The sequence below is a fragment of the Peromyscus maniculatus genome, chromosome 3, assembly GCF_049852395.1.
Source record: "Peromyscus maniculatus bairdii isolate BWxNUB_F1_BW_parent chromosome 3, HU_Pman_BW_mat_3.1, whole genome shotgun sequence".
NCBI classification, from domain to species: domain Eukaryota; kingdom Metazoa; phylum Chordata; class Mammalia; order Rodentia; family Cricetidae; genus Peromyscus; species Peromyscus maniculatus.
The window spans coordinates 109,411,109-109,429,886 of record NC_134854.1 but is presented as its reverse complement, the minus strand read 5'-3'; the positions used below and the strand labels follow the sequence as shown (position 1 = coordinate 109,429,886).

Below are 18,778 nucleotides of genomic sequence, written 5' to 3'. Positions count from 1 at the left end.
CCTTGAAAGTGGCTAAGGGAGATATCTGATTCCAGAGAAAGCCTTTCCTGAGGCTGTTCTCCAAATACCTGGAATGTGTATGTCCAGAGAGTGATCAGTCCATACTGTTAGCCCTTCTTAGGGAAAAGTCAATTGGGAAAACTATGAAGGCACACATGATTTTTCATAACAGAAGACAGCTGATATAAAACAAGCCAAGTAACACCAAAAGCTCCTTGGAATTTGGCTTCCTCTGGAGGAAATCCTTGATCCCTCCAGGTAGTGACTTTGCCATAACCAGCTGAGTTCTTATGATATATTCCTGCAGCCCACAGCACACAATCATCTGTAACTCCAGTCCTAGGGGATCTGATGTTTTCTTCTGCCTCTAAGGGTACTGCACATGTATGAAGCACAGATGTACATTCAGGCAAAACACCCATATGTAAAATTACATGTAACAGCCAGGTGGTGGTGGCGCACGCCTTTAATCCCAGCACTCGGGAGGCAGAGTCAGGCGGATCTCTGTGAGTTCGAGGCCAGCCTGGGCTACAAAGCGAGATCCAGGAAAGGCTCCAAAACTACACAGAGAAACCCTATCTCGGAAAAAAAAAAATTACATGTAACAAAACAGTTATCAAGTAAGAATTATAATTACAATATCTAGTTTATTTGTATTTAGCAAAATTAAAGAAAATACTCTATCTTATTTTTGTGAGTCTAAAGTTTTATATCTAATTTACCATTTTATCACGACTCAGGAAAACTATAGTTATGACTATATAGTCTTCAACTCCATCAAGGACCCCAGAAGGATATAATATTACCTAAGTAAACAGGAAGTGCATTGTAAGCAACTTCCAAAATTCTAGAAATAACAGAGACATCTGGCTGCCTGGATAGTCACCCAAAGTTCCTCTGCAACATTGGAGCATCCATCTTCAGCCTATACAGGCCTAGAGTGTCTGGCAGACTTTTTAGTGAAGCAGGAAATTTGAAAGGTTGTCTTTCTTATTGGCAAAGTTCATCAGTCTCTTTCCTCTGTGTCCTGCAGAATGTCGGCAATTTCTTCTGTGAAGCAGGAACCTTAAGGACCATCTCGCCTTGATTTGGCAAAGTTCAGTGGTCACTTTCTTATGGGTCCTGCATGTCTAGTTTATATAGCTTATTGTCAAGCAGTCCAGGCAAGAGCAGTTTCTTACCCAAATGGCTAACTTTTGCCATAAAGAAAGCAAACTCCATGTGGAGTTTCTTCGATGCCCATCATCTACTCTGAAGTAATTGGTCTGCCAGGAGCAGACATGTCTCACTGTCCAGAAAAGTCTAAGTTTTTAAAATATTTTAAATGCCATAATATGTAGGCCTTTGAAGTGTTTGAGAAAATATATGTGTGTATACACACACACACACATTGTTTTTCTTCTTTTTTAGGAAGTCAAAGTGAATTGGGCAACAACCCCCAGCAGTCAAAAGAAAGATACAAGCAGTAAGTACATTTGTTGCCCTATGGGCATTTGTTGTATTATACCCCATAGTTCTATTGTAAAGCATATAACATCATACATGTTTGCAGTAATATTTTGATCGTTATCCTGATATGATTTAATGTGTTTGTGTTAATAAATTTAAGAACAAATCTAATCTTTGTCATCAGGTAGTACCGTTGTCAGCACACAGCGTTCACAAGGTAATTGTATCTTCTTAAACATAAAATGAACTCTCTTGAAAGGGTATTCACTAACCACCTCAAGTTTTTATTTGATATTGGTTGGGGGGAGCGGGGAGGGGAAGGATGTAGTATTTTTATTTGTTTCTGGCGATATTTTTCCCCTTCTTCCCATTGTTGACCAAGTGTGGCTTGTCCACGAATTTGTTGCTAGTTCAAGCTCTCTGTCCCCCTTGGTAGCAGCTGATGTCTTAGAAATACTTTCACCACCTAAAGGGCAAGATACCCTACTTCCCTGAGGTCACCTGGGCTTCATACCCAGATCTTCCAAGTGCTCAAGTTGCTCCTGAAACAGTGTTTCCGGAAGAGCAACCCAGTGTGTGCTTAAGGCCTGCAAATAGGGGTAACTTTTCTTTCCAAATCTACTTTGTCAAAGTTGATATATGTGTCCATTTTAAAGTGTTCTTCAGCAAGTTTGGTTTTTCAAATGTTTCTTTTGAGAATTGTCTTTAAAAAACAACAACAACCACCAAAAAGCTTCACTATGGGATGGTTATTTCTCTCCAGTGCTTTTTTTAATGGTGCTGATATGAAGTGAAGGGATCACTGTTTTCATTCTGTTGCCTTCAGTCTTAGTTCACTTGCACATGGATTCACATAAACTGAATGGTGTAATGTCTGGGCAACCAAAACTGTTGGCTTTTGAGAAAACTGTCAAATACTTTAACATCAAACTGTTGCAATGCAAGGTATTTCTTTGATTGTTCTTCACAAAATAGTGGCTAAACCAAGTATTTCATGTAGCTAGCCTCAATAAATTGCCTTAAATAAGGCAAATCTAGTCTTCATAACTTGCATTACCACTACTTAATTGTAATTTATAAAGCCTAGAAACAGTAATAAAATGAATAACAGTAAATAATTACTATTAGAATGATAACTAAGTCTTACTTTTTTTACAGAATGAAAGTTTTTATATGTTAATAGTTTGTTTTCTAGACCCTTGTAATGATTGACTATAAATAGACAGAGACTGCCAGCTTCTGGGAGCTATCAGTCTTTTTAGAAGACTCTTTCCTGTGTTGTTAACTTTTGAGTTATTATGTTTAAGACTGATAGGATTTTATAGCAAGGACAGTATTTTGTACTTGATTATATAGCCTGTGCATTATTTTAAGAATTCTTAAGAATTTTATCAATTGTAGTATTTAAGTTCTGAAGTTGTATTTTTCTTTTCACTCCCCTCCTTCCTTTGTAAGATCATTTCCATGTGTTTGTTGGTGACCTCAGTCCAGAAATCACAACTGAAGACATCAAAGCAGCTTTTGCACCGTTCGGAAGAATTTCGTAAGTAACAAAAGATAAATAAAACACTTTTAATTGGAAGTGACTTTATGTAATAATAACTATAATTTTGTTGTGACTGTGAACCTTAATTTTAACACTTTAAATACAGCATATTCCATTGTTTAGAGATCATCCAAGAGTCTTAACAGTAGGTTGTATTCCCACTAATGAGTAACTGATCTTTCAGTCATCTTTAGATCCTTGTCCAGTTAGCAACACTTCCTCAGACTGCTGTCATAGACATTTTTAAACTCCTGGAGGTATTGTGCTAGGATTAAAGGAGTTATTCAGGCACTGGTATGATTACATGCATTTTATGTTAATTTAATAAAATAAAACCTCAACAGTTTTGATTGAAAGAGCAGTTATTAAATATTACTTCCTTGGCATTTAATTCTTCCCCCCTTTAAAACTTAGCAATAGTACTTTGTACTGTTTTGGAAAACACTGTCTTATGTTTGATTGTAGCCATGCATTTTAGGCCCTTTGTCAGTATTTATTCAGAGTAGTATTCATCATAGTAGAAGTCTTAATACATGCCATATTACAGTAAGAGTAACAAGAGTTTCAGTATTTATTCAGAAGCAGTTGTTGAGTTTAGGGAAAGTGTTATCGGGTTTCTGATTCCTTTGTTACTGCGTCACTAGAACAAAAATAAAAAGGGAATTCTAGATATGGGTGGTTTGAACAGAACAGCAGATAGAGGTGAGGAGATTTGAAAGTAGATGCCCATGGCATGCAGGTGAGTTTTCAGTTGAGAGTTGCAGTTGATTGGTGAGAGAGTCACTTTGAGGGTAGGACAGGATTAGAGCTTATAAATGGACTCTTCTGATACGTGACATTTTCCCTTGTGAGAACTGGTTAAGAAGATAAGGAAGTTTTAATTTCTTGGTGACTTTTATAAGCTGTGTTAGGATTTCAGTAGTGGTTGGTTTGCTTTCAAGTATCTAGAATAGGCATGCCTTACTTTCACTTTGTTCTGTCAAGCTCTAAAAGTCCTTCTCTGCACAATCTTGTACATTTTCATTTTGGTGTAGAAAATCTTGGTAAGTTTCATCCTGTCCTCAGAGTAGTCACAGGACAACAGAAGGCTTAAGAGTTCCATCCTAATCCATGCTGCTTTCTGTGCAAGTCATCTTAGGAGGAAGTAAGAGGGAGACACTAGAAAGAAAGAAGCCTCTTCTAACATGGACAAGTGAAATAGCTATTGTGGTGGATTTTTAATTTTGGCTGAATTACCCTTTCTGATGAGAATTTTAGTTAGAGATTTAGACAAAGATTGTTTAATAATTATTGAAGGGCTGATAAAATGGTTCAACAGGTAAAGTTGCTTGCTGTCAAGCCTGATGACCTGAGTTCAGTCCCAAAACTCCACATGATGGAAGGAGAAAACTGACTCCTGAAAATTGTCCTCTGACTTCCATACATTCATGCGTGCGCACGCACACGCACGCGCGCGCGCGCGCACACACACACACACACACACACACACACACACACACTAAATGTTTAAAAAATTGTAAAGTTAAATGGCCTTCAAATTTAAGTTTCATGACTTTGTAGTTGTAAAACTAGTCTGTCTTTTTGTTAAATATGACTATATCATATTTTTAGTCTGGATTTTTTGTTTGTGTATTTGTTTTCACATGTATGTGGGTACGTATGTGTGTGCATGTGTGTATATGCCAGAGATTGACATCAAGTGTCTTCCTCCATCACTCTCCACCAAATACATTGAGGCAGAATTTCTCACTAGAACCTAGAGCTCACTAATTCTACTAGTCCAGGCAGTTTACCCTGAGTATCCCATCTCTGGCTCTCAAGCATGGGAATTAAAGGTGAGCTGCCACACTGACTTGACATGTATATGCTGGAGATTTGAACTCAGGTCCTTTCATTTGCATGATAGCACATTATCTGTTGATCTATTTCCCCAGCCCCGGTATTTGGATTGTCTATGGGCACACAATTGTTAATTTGTTAATTTTTTTTCTTGGTTAGACCTTTTTGTTGAGGTAATTTGTGTTTAAATGTTAGCTTATACAGGAAGTTAGCTTTCCTAACTATTTGGCAATTGAAAATACACATTTCTGTTTTTGTTTGTGTTGTTGTTTCTTGTCTTAAGGCAACAGCCTGATAAGAATATTGTAGGGTTTCTACAGTAGATGTCTCTGTAGGCAGTTTATATCATTCTTGATTTATAAAGAGTGTGGGGTACATGGTCGTCTATTAAATATTTTTATGAAAATAATTCTTTCCTTAATTTAAATAGCTTAAACCCCTCCTGTTACTTGAGTTTAGGGTCATATAGCAAATTTTGATATAGAAGTAAATCAACTACCAAATTAAATGCATGTGTGCCATGTAGATAATAGTTACTGAGAAGTGACTTACATTAGTTTAATCATCAGAAACTGTCATTTTGATTGTACTTAATAAGTCACTTCTAAGCTCATCTAAAATGTACTTGTGTATACTTACAATTACATTGCATGGCTTTCTGACTTGGATTCTTGTTGTAAACATGCCTGTTTTGTTCATGTGTCTTGAGAGAACAAGCATTGTGACATACCTGGCTAAGTTAAAATAGATTGCCTGTGAAGCACAATTTGAGTCCAGTTTTTTGAGGTGTGGAGTTTTAGCTATCGTGGCTGGGTTTTTACTCAATCTCAAATAATAGGGCTCTGGTTATTTTGCAGAGTGTCTCTGAAGAATGGACAGAATTGCCCTGGCTAACTACAAGCTACGGTTCACAGTGGATAAATGTTGGCGTGCTTTTTTACTTTCTGACTTTTTAAAACTTTGTTTCATATCTTGTAGTTTCCAATCAATCTTACTATGAATGCTGTTATGAAATTCAGTACAAAATCTTTTCTTAGATAGTTTAAAAGTAAAATGTTTTTGTAGTATTCGTCAATGATTTAGCATTTCTGAAAATGTCAAGTTCTCAAAATTTGCCCTAGCCCAAAATGGGGGTATATATTCATCTGAGAAAATGAAGTAATTAGCTTAAGGGATATACAGTTTTTTGATTCTTTAGTTTTCAGTTTTGTATTTTAATTTTTGAATGATTAGGTAGAATATGGTGCCAAGTAGCAAATTATAAATTGCATGGTTAAAGAAAGATAATATATTGTACCTAAGAACCTTGTAATTACTAAATGATTAATGGGAACATCTGCTTTCACCATGCTTAATATTTAGATGTTCATAAAACATTTTGAAGTGGGAAACTTTCTTTATAATATAGATTTATATGTAAGACATTGATTTGCATGTCTATAAAATTAACCCTCATTGGCCAGTAAATTAAGTTTTATAGAATAAAAGGTGAATTTATATTAACGGCTTACTATTAGTGAAGGTGAAATGTAAAAGTGAACTGTATATAGCTCTCCGTTTATGCCCAGAGGACAGTTTCCAAAACCCAATTTCTGGTGGTTCTATTTCAGAGATGCTCGCGTGGTAAAAGACATGGCTACAGGGAAGTCTAAGGGATACGGCTTTGTCTCCTTTTTCAACAAATGGGTGAGCACAATCAGAAGTACTTGCACAGTGCTGTAGAGAAGGTTGTTTTTATCTCTTTCTCTACTGTATATTTAGTTTACTGATAATTAGCACCCTCACTAGAAAGCAGTCTCTTTTATTCTGTTGGGTTATTTAGTCATTTAGGACCTGACACATGCAAAATACTGATACTGTGCTTCAAACAATGCAAAGTAAAAATGCTTACCACCAAAAAAAGAAGCCCAAAATGTTTTGTCAAGGTATTTTTGATGATTTGTAATTGCTGTTATCCCAAAGACTGAGAGGTGTATGCTGCTGTACCTGTGTATCTTTAACTCTGCATTCCCAAAACCCATTATCCAAGAAATGGAATTTAAAGACAATGTTGTAATTTTGAAAAGTTATTGGTTATTGTGTTTCATAAGACATTTTCATTTTTTAAAATCTGCAAAAAGTATCGCTTTTTTTTATTGCTGTAAGTTATTTGTAATATCAACTAATTGCAGCTTCTTTACTGTCTCTAATGTGCGGAACAGGATGCAGAAAATGCCATTCAGCAGATGGGTGGCCAGTGGCTTGGTGGAAGACAAATCAGAACTAACTGGGCAACCCGAAAGCCTCCAGCTCCAAAGAGTACATATGAGTGTAGGTGCATTGGAGAAGAGAAGCAATGTGGAATTGTGGAGAGAAAATACACTAGATTTTAAATGTTAGAGCTGTGCCTGGAGACTTATTGCAGAAATAGATGAGAAGCAGATCAAGACTACTGCTCAAAATGTACTTAGTTTTCATTTTTGTGATTTTAAATAATTATCTTATCTCTAATGTCAAGTCTCCTGTTAAATAGAGCATATGGGATAATGTTTATGCATTCTTGGGGGAGGCTTAATCATAAACTAAGATGTAATATGTGGTTTATAGGCATTTTGATTGAGGAAAACTGCCATTACAGTAGGGTGGTTAACGAGTTAACCCTTCCACGTGTGGGTGGTGATTTGAAGGTAGGAATGTTCTCTCTCCCCAGCAAACACCAAGCAGCTGTCGTACGAGGAGGTTGTCAGTCAGTCCAGCCCCAGCAACTGCACTGTGTACTGCGGAGGGGTGACGTCGGGACTGACAGGTATGGCAGTTTGCCTGTGTGGAACCTGAAACTAGCTGAAACTGAAAAGCTTCATATTTATAGGTCTTTAATAACGGGAATTCTTTTTGTTGTTTTGTTGTTTGCTTTTGTTTCTAACAGAACAACTAATGCGTCAGACTTTTTCTCCATTTGGACAAATAATGGAAATTCGAGTCTTCCCAGATAAAGGATATTCATTTGTTCGGTAGGGATAATTTCTTTCAAAGCTTTTTTTCTTTAGAAATAATTTTGTACATTTAATATAGTGGTTTTCTTAAGAATTTGTGATCACTTACATTACACTTACAGCTCAAGTACATCCACCTGGATAACACTGAAACCTGAAAGAGAAACATCTTTAACATATAGCTGTGTGCTCAATTTTTATTCGTTTTTCTTATTGACAAGGTCTCACTGTACTGCTCTGGCTGGCCTTGAACTCACAGACCTCCACCTGCCTTTGCCTTCCAAGTGCTGGGATTAAAATATACTTACAAGATACATTTTTGTAACTCCCTCTTTCCAACACAAGGCCAACAAAACATACCCTCCATTAAAACAAATTTCCTGTGCCAGGCATGGTGGTGCATATGTATAATCATAGCACTTGAGAGGTAGAGGCTCTCTGCAGCTCTAAGATCTTTGAAAAAACATAGCAAAGAAAATAGGCCACTTTTTTGGTGGGTAGGTGGGGATCATTTCAGAATCTTCTATTTTTTCCATGCTTGCTTTGCTTCCCCCCCCCCCCCCAATGGTAGTCAAATTTATTTTTCAGGATTTTTAAAAATAGTTTGTGTTCATAAATACTTAAAAGAATTTATATTGGTGATTCTTAATATTGTTTCCAATAGGTTCAATTCCCATGAAAGTGCAGCACATGCGATTGTTTCTGTTAATGGTACCACCATTGAAGGGCATGTGGTGAAATGCTATTGGGGCAAAGAGACTCTTGATATGATAAATCCCGTGCAACAGGTGAGAGGGTCCTTGACTTTGGGAAGGACTTGCTGGGCTAGTAATGAGGTTGCTTTAAAATGAAACGTGTTGATAATCCTTTTTAATGAGTTTCTAGCTCACTTCATAGTATATAAGGGCTCTTCCTACATGTATTATAGTTCCGGAGTGGTGTGTCATGGATTGCAGTGGTGACATGATGAGTGTAACCGCCTCAGTTGACTCATGCTCACACAGTGGATTTTAAAATGCTCCGCCAAACCTAACAGGGTATTAAATCTTTTCTTAATACTTGGTAGATTTATTCACAATGATTTGGAGAACTCACAAGCATGCTTGACCCAACTGAACAAGAAATAAAGCTATAAATATACATAGGCTTTAGTATTGCTGCTGCTTTTTTTCTAGGCAACTTTAGTGGTCCAAACTCAACACCACAGAGATTTCTATGAGGGAGTTGTAGATGGAGCATAGCTGTACCAGTGAGAAATACCCTAAACCACGTATTGTTATGTGCCCGATTTAGAGGAAACAATCAGGCACAGTTATGAACAGCAAGTTCTATCTTTTATTATTAGTCCATTGCCTGAGCCTTACAAGGACTGCCATTTAGAGTACCACATAGTTTCAGTAGTATAATGGCACTTTTTTCAGTAGTCTTTCTGAGTGTGTGTGTGAGAGAGATACTGAGGATTGGATCCAGGCCTCACATAGATTAAGCATTCATGCTGCCACTGAGCTACATTCTCCCAGGCCTATCCTATTATTTCAGTTGTGGTAATGGCCCTGTGCTTTGGCTGTGTAGTGTATTAAGACTGTATATACAAACAAATTCAAGTAATACTAAATTTTCTGTTATAATTTTACTTGATAGCAGCAAAATCAAATTGGATATCCACCAGCATATGGCCAGTGGGGCCAGTGGTATGGAAATGCACAACAGATTGGCCAGTATGTGCCTAATGGTTGGCAAGTACCTGCCTATGGAATGTATGGCCAGCCGTGGAGCCAGCAGGGATTCAAGTAAGCACATTTGCTCTTTGCCTTTCCTAACCTTGGAAAACATCAGAAAGAAACTTAAGTATTGAGTAAATCGTGTAGCCCCAATGTTAAGCATAATGATAGCCTTGAAGGACTTTACCCAAGGATCACATCTCACCTCCACATGCTCTATAGCTAATGTGTGCTTTCTCACTCACTCTCTCTCTCTCCACACACATGCAAACAAAATAAGGTAAAATTTTGCCTAGAAATATTTTGCCTTGAAATGTAATCACAACAATACAAATTTTGGTAATGTTTAATAATAAATCTATTTTTTATTATTACATTTTGTTTATATGTGTGGCACACATACCATTTCATACTCATGGTGGCCAGGGAAAAACTTCTGCAAGTTCTTTTTTTCTTCCATATGAATTGTAGTGATCAAGCTCAGGTTCCAGCTCAGTAGCAAGCACTTTGACCCAGTGCACAATCTTACCAGTCCCCATTTTTCGTTTTCTGAGGTAAGATCTTTTTTTGTTTGTTTTTCTAAGGCAAGATCTTATGAAGCCCCTGCTAGCCTTGAACTCTTACTCCTCCTGCTTCTAACTCCCATTTTTTATGGGGATTCAGCAACACACCCAAATTAAATCAACTTTCTAGTGAAAAGTACTTGATCTTTTCTAAGCTATTCATATGACTGTAGCTTCTTACCTATTTTTTAAATTAATTTTCTTTTATATTTTATGTGCATTGGTATGAAGCTGTTAAATCCCCTGGAACTGGAGTTACAGATACTTGTGAGCTGCCATGTGGGTGCTGGGAATTGAAACTGGGTCCTCTGGAAGAGCAGCCAGTGCTCTTAACTACTGAGCCATCTCTAGCCACTTGAATACATGTTTTTAAAGATGTGTTTTATGTCTGTGAGTCTCTTGCTTGCATATATTTTTATGTATCACTCTTCAGCCTGCAATGGTCACAAGAGGGCATTGAATCACTTAGAACTGGAGTATGAATGGTTGTGAGCCACCATGTGGATACTGGGAATTGAACCTAGGTCCTCTGCAAGAGCAACAAGTGCTCTTAACTTCTGCGCCAACTCTTGCAGCCCCTGGATATATATATTGTTTACCCATGAAAAAAGACTCTCCCTTTATGTGGATTCCAACTGTCAGAAGACTCCTCCTTCTCTCTCTGTGTCTGATCCTCTGCCCCTCTGCCAAAGAATTTGGCCTCAGAGCTCCTCTCTGTCGCTTCTTTTTCTGTCCTCTCATAATTTTAGTAAGTCCCTATGCTTTCAATCTCATCTTCGTCTTCAGTTTCTCTGTCTATGCTCATTTCTTCTCTTCCTACTCTCTTGACCTGAGTGAATCCATATTCTCTACCAAAAAAAAGACAAACAAAAAAAAAACTGCCTTGTTCCTTTCTCTCTGGCCATGCGACTCTGCCCTACCATCTACAGAAACTCTGCCTTGTTCTCTTCTCCTCAGGCCACCAACTCTCTCTGACCAGGAATTCTGCCTCCCCTTCACTCACACCTGGATATGCAAAAATCCTTTCTTCTGAGTCAAAGGCTCTGGAATTCTATTTGGCCAGTCTAGGGAAGGAAAGTCTAAGCTTCATTTGCACAAGAAACAAAGCTATGCATCTACAGTCCTCCTGTCTCCTAGGCTCTGTAGGGGTGTTACCTAGTAGATCAGCAGTAGGTCTGAGAAGTTTATGCTTTTGTTGTATGGCCTAGTAGTATGAGTGCACAAGAATTTCATAGCAAGAAACAGCTGAATATTAAAAGCTAAATAACACCAAATATTCCTTGATAAATGGCTTCCCTCTAGAAAAATTCCTTGATCTTTCTAGGTATAGCTTTATTATATATAGCTGAATCTCTATACTATATTCTTGTGGCTAGCAGCACCTTCCTTCCCCCAAACTTCGTGGTCCCTCACTTGCACCACATAGGCTATTGCTGGTGTTACTTGTGTCTGCCCATTAACTAGGTTCCACAGTTTCTCAAGGACATTTGGGCAGCAGGTTTGGTTCCTCATTCCCAAGGTGTAACCAGTGTCTCACAGGTACATTTGTCAAGGTTGATCCTGTGATGATGTAAACTCTGGCAATATCCCAGCCTCTGGTGTTTCTGTTGATTGCCAGTGCAGCCTGGCTATGCTCACATGGCCCTGGACTTTCTGCAGGCCCTGATCTTCCCTATGAGCAGATGAAATGAAAGAGCAGTACAAATACTTTGATATGCATTGTTCTTTTTTTTCCTGCATGAAAGGTTTGTTCATACACTGTTTTGTCACAGGCTTTATATACCCCAAATGATGCCATTTTATTTTCATTTCTGAAAAAAAACTAGGATTATAAGCACATAATATCAAGATATACTCTAAGGCAGGTGAGGTGGCACACACCTTTAATCCCAGCACTCAGGAGGCAGAAAGGTGGTAGATCTCTATAATTTGGAGGCTAGCCCAGTCTACATAGCAAGTGGCATGCTAGCTCACGCAACAGTCCTTTTTTCAAAAAATAAAAAAGAAAGAAAGAAAGAAAAAAGATAAAACAGATATACTGTGTATGTGCCTGAAATTGTCAGATTAGAAATATTCTGTGATAGAGTTGGGTAGATGGCTGAATAGTTAAGATCACCTATTGTTTCTGCAGAATACCAGGTTCTCAGCCCCCACAGGACGGCTCACAGCCATCTTTAATTCTAGTCCAGGAGATCCAACACCCTTTTCTGGCCTCAGTAGGTGCTAGGTATGCCTTACACGTACATACATGCAGGTGAAAACTCAAATATATAGAAATAAGTCTTAAAAAAAAAAAGTAAAAAAAAAATCTTTTAAAAACTACTTAATAGTTTTTCTTAAGTATTAAAGATGTTAGTTCTCCCTGTACCTAATGTTGAAGGTTTTGTGTGTATGTCTTTGCTTTGAGACAGTGTCTCTCGATGTAGCTCTGACTGGCCTGGAACTCACTGTCCTCAGAGATCTGCCTGCTTCTTCCTCCTGAGTGCTGCAAACAAAGAGAGTGGCTTGTCCAGTGTGTGCCCAGCCCAAGTAGAGGGATGCTTTTTCTGAGTTCAGAGGGGATGAATGTTTATAGATTAAAAAAATTTTTTTTTTTTTTTTTTTTTCAAGACAAGGTTTCACTGTGTAGCCCTGACTATCCTGGAAGTCACTCTGTAGACCAGGCTGTCTCGAACTCACAGAAATATGTTTGCCTCTTCCTCCCAAGTGCTGGGATTAAACACCCAGCTTAAAACTATTTTCTTAGCTGTAATTTCTTAAAAAAAAAAACAAAACAAAAAAAAAAAATTACCCAAATATATATATGGGGATTTTTGTTTTTGTTTTTTGCTTTTGAGACAGGGTTTTGCTGTGCAGCCCTGGCTGTCCTAGATCTATCTCTGTGGACTACCCTGGCAAGACTTGCACCACCACGCCTGGCCGGGGATGCTTATTTTAAGAGAAAATTGTTTTGTGTTTGTTTCCCTGGCTTAACAGTTTTTCCTCGTATTTGGGTTAAGAAAGGGTATGTGTCCTTGTGTGTGTGTTACTCACTCCTGGCCTGACGTTGTTCTGACAATGGATTTCCTTCCCCTCTGCTTCTCTCACTTTGTCTAACAGTCAGACCCAGTCTTCTGCACCATGGATGGGACCCAATTACAGTGTGCCGCCACCTCAAGGCCAAAATGGCAGCATGCTTCCTAATCAGCCTGCTGGGTATCGAGTGGCAGGGTATGAAACCCAGTGAGAAGAGACTACAAAATGGAAGCCAGTGGCTTGACGCTGCAGGGAGGGTAGGAAAGCTGTTGTTTACTTAAAGATTTATCAAATCAGTCAGTACAAATGCCAGATAATGATGTATTTATTTAAAAGATTCATTTTTTAATCATGAAATTACTTTTCATCCACATTGTTTTAAAAAGGAACAAGATGGTGGATGTCTGCCAATTTTTGCCTTCATTATCTTTTTTTGATAAAGTTTCTCAGATCCTTGTTTCAAAGACAAATGCAGGGATTGCTGCCACTTTTTAAAAATTAAGAGGCAGAAAATTGCACAATATTGAACTTTCCACTAAAGTAGCGTGCATTTTTAGTTTGCATTCCTGATATGATTTAAAACATGTAATATAGATGTAAAAAGAAAAGCCAAACTTGTGCAAAGTCTAGAAGTTCTTTATAACTTTGAGCGTATGCACAGTTCTGTGTTAGTTTTAAAGAGTAGGCATTACGTGACCTATACCATCTCCACTGTTAGCCCTTTGGAATTTTTAAATGTAAATTATTAGTTTATATCATTTTGTATCTACATTTTTTTCACAAATTTGTCCTGCCTTATAAAAATTCTGTAACATATTCTTAAATGAAAAAAAAAATGATGTTCACTTAGATTGAAAACTTTTCTCAGATGGACTGATAACTGCATTCATCTTGTTTTTATATGAGAAGGTGCCTCAAGGATTCCCATTTGGATTTCTTTAAAGGGATTTTTATCTTCTGTGATAAACTTTGCCATCTACCAGGAACTATAAAAACAACAGCTTGTGACTAAGGAGACTGCAGTGTGCTAAGTCCTCACCCACATCAGCTTCACGTTTCAGCATCTACGTTTACATGTGTTGTTTTCTGAGATAGTTCCTTCCGCAAGGCATAGTTTGCAGTTAGCAAACTTTGTATGTCATTCCCTTCCTAAAGGTGTCATGAAGAGTTGACGTGAGACGGGTTTTACGTTTGCATGTGAATATCACATACATACTTTGGTAGTCCTTGATACAAACTCATCTGTTCTTGTTTTTCAAGAATTTTGAGACACAAAGTTGTATGTAAAGGAATATATTAATTTGTGTTTTCTAGTAGATTTACTTAAAAAAGTAAATCCATTTTAATATGTACAAATGATAGCTGTGAAACTGTAGAATATTCCTCTGTCGGGTTTGGGGTTCCTTAAGAACTCCAAAATTAGCCTGAAGGACCAGCCGGGCAAAACATTTTTTAAATATTCAGAGGCCAAAATATGAACAAACAAAAAAAAAAATAAGAAACCCTTAAAATCCTACCTCCTTAAATAGCCATCAAGGAAGAGACTCCTCAGCACAGGCATGACTTTGGTTCTTTGGTACCTGATCTCTTGGAGCTTCCACATTATTTTTGAGGTTTGCTCTTTGATGGCATTGTTCTAGCCTTGGGATTTCTAATACATTTCAGAGTCTCTTGGTTTGGTTTGGTTTCAGTGATGACCACAACCTCCTCCTTGACATCAGAGAGGAAGGAGCCCCTGTGAATTGTGGGTTTTGAGACCTGCAGAGAGCTCCCAGCATTTTACTTAGGCCTGTGGAATCGGAAGCATTTCCTGGCCTGTGTCTTCCAGGTAGGAGCACATGACTCTAACTTGTTTTCTAAGCCAGTCCTCTTATAAAGCAGAGCCCAGGAAGACAGCTCAAAATGCGCGCTTCTCTGGAGCTCAGTTCTATGCAGTCGTGCTGATGTTTCATTAAGTCACTGTGTATTTTTAAGTACTAATACATTGAAATTTGCTTTATGGAAGATGAATAAATTTTTTAAATACTTGGAAATTTTATTTCTTTGTAAAGTTCTACAGATCAGGACAGGCAATAAAAGCAGCTTAAATGAAATACTTAAAAAAATTTTAAGAAAAATAAATCATACACATCAGGAAACTATTTTGGCTAATTTTTTTAGCTTTTTTTTTCCTTCTGACTTTTGTTTCTGTATTATCACCCTCAGTATTTTTCTCTATTAAATAATTTTACTTCCTTTGCAACTCATAGACTGCAGGATCATTTGGGCACAAGTAATTTATTTTGTACAGAAGTGTAGCTTCTCTCTTCTTTCGACTCAGTACTGAGGACTTTTATTAGCAGCATGTTCTTATTGCACAGATCTTAAAATTCATGTTGATTTGCTGTTGAGAAGGTGGTGGTGACGTGTTCCTGATGAAAGACTGACATTTTAGGAACATGGCTGGCTTTGGTTTAATTTCAATGTTCAATCATTTAAATCAATTTTCAACCTAAAAATCTTCATCCTGGTATAAGTATCAGGTAAGGAAATCAAGGTTTTTAAAGTGAACTTCTTTGCAATATGCATTTGATTTTACTCTCTGGTACTGTAAAGAACCTGAGTGACTCTCAGTGGGTCATGGAGCCAGTATTCTTTATCCTGACTGTTTGGATATTAAAATTCCTTTATGTTTTCTATGACCTGTGGGATCTTCTTGCAGTGATTATTGTGTGTGAGATTTTTTTTTTCCTGGTGTACTCTGTTATTACCACTCAATCAGGTATTTCATAAGAGATCTTTCACCGTATCCCGGAAGCCATGGTTCGCATGGGTTCCACAGAGGCTCAGCATTCTGTGGGCTTAGCCAACTGAAGCCAGAGTCTGGGCTTCCCATTGACAACGAGACTTACAGTCCAGGTTTTCCTTCTCTTGTTTTACTCCTGTGTCCACCTTCCTTTTAGATCCGTGCTCCAGTTCCCTTCCAATTTCAGAGGACTAGACTGCATTCATAGTTAGACTCAACAAGTGCTGTTGTAGGTCCTATTGAGATGGTAGTTAGTTAGTAAGACAAAATGTGTGCATAGAAAAATTTAAAAAACAAATCTTTCAAATGGGTGAAAGTTTCTAAAAACTATTATTTAGTGGTCTGGTAACCTGACTCAGCAGATAAAGATGACTGCCACCAAACCTGATGACTTGAGTTTGATCCTTGGAACACACTTAGTGGAAGTAGAGAACTAACTCTGGCCACAAATATAAATAAATGTTTAAAACTGTTGAGATTTAGCTGGGCAGTGGTGGTGCACACCTTTGATCCCAGCACTCGGGAGGCAGAGGCAGGCGAATCTCTGTGAGTTCGAGGCCAGCCTGGGCTACAGAGTGAGTTCCAGGACAGGCTCCAAAGCTACACAGAGAAACCCTATCTCAAAAAACAAAACAAAACAAAAACTGTTGGGTTTTTTTTTTTTTTTTAATTGCATCATATATGTGTGTATCTGTGCTTGTGGGTGCAGGTGCCAGTGGATGCCAGAAGAGAGGATGTTGGATTCCTGGAACTGGCATTACAGGTGGTTGTGAACTGCCTGACAGTGGTACTAGGAACCGAACTATGAAAGAACAGTACGTGCTCTTAACCACGGAGCCTTCTTTCTAGTCCTTCTTTTCTGTTTTTTTGCTTGTTCGTTTTGTTTTGAGATAGAGTCTCACTATATAGCCCTGGTTTGCTTGGAACGCAGAGATCTGCCTACCTCTGCTTCTGAGTGCTGGGATTAAAGGCCCGTTTTAGTTACTGTTTTATTGTTGTGAGGAAACACCATGACCAAGGCAACTTATGACAGAAAATATTTAATTGGAGGCTTGTTTACAGAGGGTTAAGTTTATTATCATCATAGCGGAGAGTGTGGCGGCAGGCAGGCATGGTGCTGGAGCAATAGCTGAAAGGGGAAGGGAGACAGAAAGAGACAGAGCCTGGCATGGGCTTTTGACCCTAAAAGCCCACCCCCAGAGTCTTACCTCCAACAAGACCACACCAAATTCTTCCTAAATAGTCCACCAATGGAAGCAAACAGTCAAATATATAAGCCTGCAGCAGCCATTCTCATTGAAACTGTCACAGAGAGCTATTCCATTTTATTCCAGTCACTATAGTCTGGCTGGTATTTTTAAGGTTGGACAAGCATCCTCCAAAACCTTAAGTTTTCAGTCTTAATGAAATGAAGATGTTGCTGCTGAGCAGGATTTTCTCCCTTTGAGACCTTAGTCGTGTGACTATATGATAAAGGAGGTCAGCTTTTTAGCAAGGCATGGTGATAGATGCCTGTAATTCTAGCACTTAGGAACTTGAGGCAGGAGAATGACCGTCAGTTCTAAATCTGGCCTCCGTAGGCATCTACACATATATGTGTAGCCACACTAACATACACATAATTAAACTGTTATTTCGTTTTTTGGTAAGCTTTATTTTTGTTATTTTTAAATTATGTGTGTATATGAGGGAGTAGATATCTTTTTAAAGAGATATGTGTTTGAGAGGCTGGAGAGATGCATCAGCACTTAGAACACTGGCTGCTCTTCCAAGGGACCATGGTTCAGTCCCTAATGGTGGCTTTGAACCATCTGTAACTCCAGTTTCAGAGAGTACAATATCCTCTCTTTAATTTTTTTACTTACTTATTTATTTATTTATTTATTTATTGGTTTTTCGAGACAGGGTTTCTCTCTGTAGTCTGTGTAGCCCTGCTGCCCTGGAACTCAAGAGATCGGCCTGGATTAAAGGTGTGTGCTTCCACCGCCCAGTCAAGATGCCTTTGAAAGTCACCCAAAGTTCTGAATTCCATCAGTGAGGTGTTTTTTTCGGCTGGTTAATTACAGTTCAATGCAAGAATTAAAAGAAGGGACTTGGTCTGTGTGAGAACCAGTTACATTTTAAGTTCTAATCATTATGCCTAAGAGATCCTTGAAACAAAAATGCCTTTGATCTGCAAGCCCCTTGCCCAAGGACAGATAGTTTCTGAAATGCTGGAGACTACAGTTTATGGGAGGTGACAAGCCACGTTTTTCACTCCCCTAATTAAGTTTCTTTGACCCATCTGTACCAATGTGCTTGATCACATGTGTAGGTGGTTCACAGGCAGGAAACACATCAAGATGTACGCTTGGCCCTGATTGGATGTAGGCTGGAGGTATGTCAGCATGTATGCTTGCCCTAATTGGACTTGATAGGAAATGCAATTAATTTTGGGGTTTGCTTCTTAAACCCTTGCCATACGTGATTCTGCCATTTCCCAGGAACCTGGGTATGTACCTGGCCAGAGCCCATCCACCTGGCTGGTATTTAATGAAACTTGCTTCAAATTTGGCTTTAAAATGTGGTAGTAGTCTTATTCTCGATCGAAGGGATTAAAGGCTGAAGAGGAGGCTCAGTGGTTAAGAGCGCTTGATGCTCTTGAGAGGACCAAGTTTGGTTCTCAGTACCCACATTGAGCAGCTCACAACTGCCTGTAACTCTAGCTAGAGGATCTGGTGCCCTCTTCTGTGCACATCCACTTCATTCAGGTGCACATACCTGTGGTTCTTGGGGGTCAAAACCCCCTTGGGGATCGCATATCAGATATCCTGCATATCAGGTATTTACATTATGATTCATAACAGTGGCAAAATTACAGTTGTATTGTAGTATGGTTAGGGGTCACC

General features: G+C 38.4%; 1 protein-coding gene across 12 annotated transcripts in view; it reads left to right on the top strand.

Annotated features, from left to right (window-relative positions):
* The window catches only part of Tia1 (TIA1 cytotoxic granule associated RNA binding protein), a 34,140-nt gene extending 18,354 nt beyond the window's left edge, over positions 1–15,786 (top strand). Inside the window, exons 4-14 of one of the 12 annotated variants that reach the window (XM_076567197.1) lie at positions 1,411–1,465; positions 1,634–1,666; positions 2,905–2,992; positions 6,445–6,520; positions 7,036–7,144; positions 7,524–7,619; positions 7,740–7,824; positions 8,471–8,594; positions 9,448–9,596; positions 13,190–13,362; positions 14,797–15,786. In XM_076567197.1, coding sequence (XP_076423312.1) covers positions 1,411–1,465; positions 1,634–1,666; positions 2,905–2,992; positions 6,445–6,520; positions 7,036–7,144; positions 7,524–7,619; positions 7,740–7,824; positions 8,471–8,594; positions 9,448–9,596; positions 13,190–13,316 — 942 coding nt within the window. In that variant the 3' untranslated portion in view covers positions 13,317–13,362; positions 14,797–15,786. The other 11 variants (XR_006070467.2, XR_013049967.1, XM_016003074.3 and 8 more) reach the window with 11 other exon arrangements.
* Positions 15,787–18,778: the final 2,992 nt, after the last annotated feature.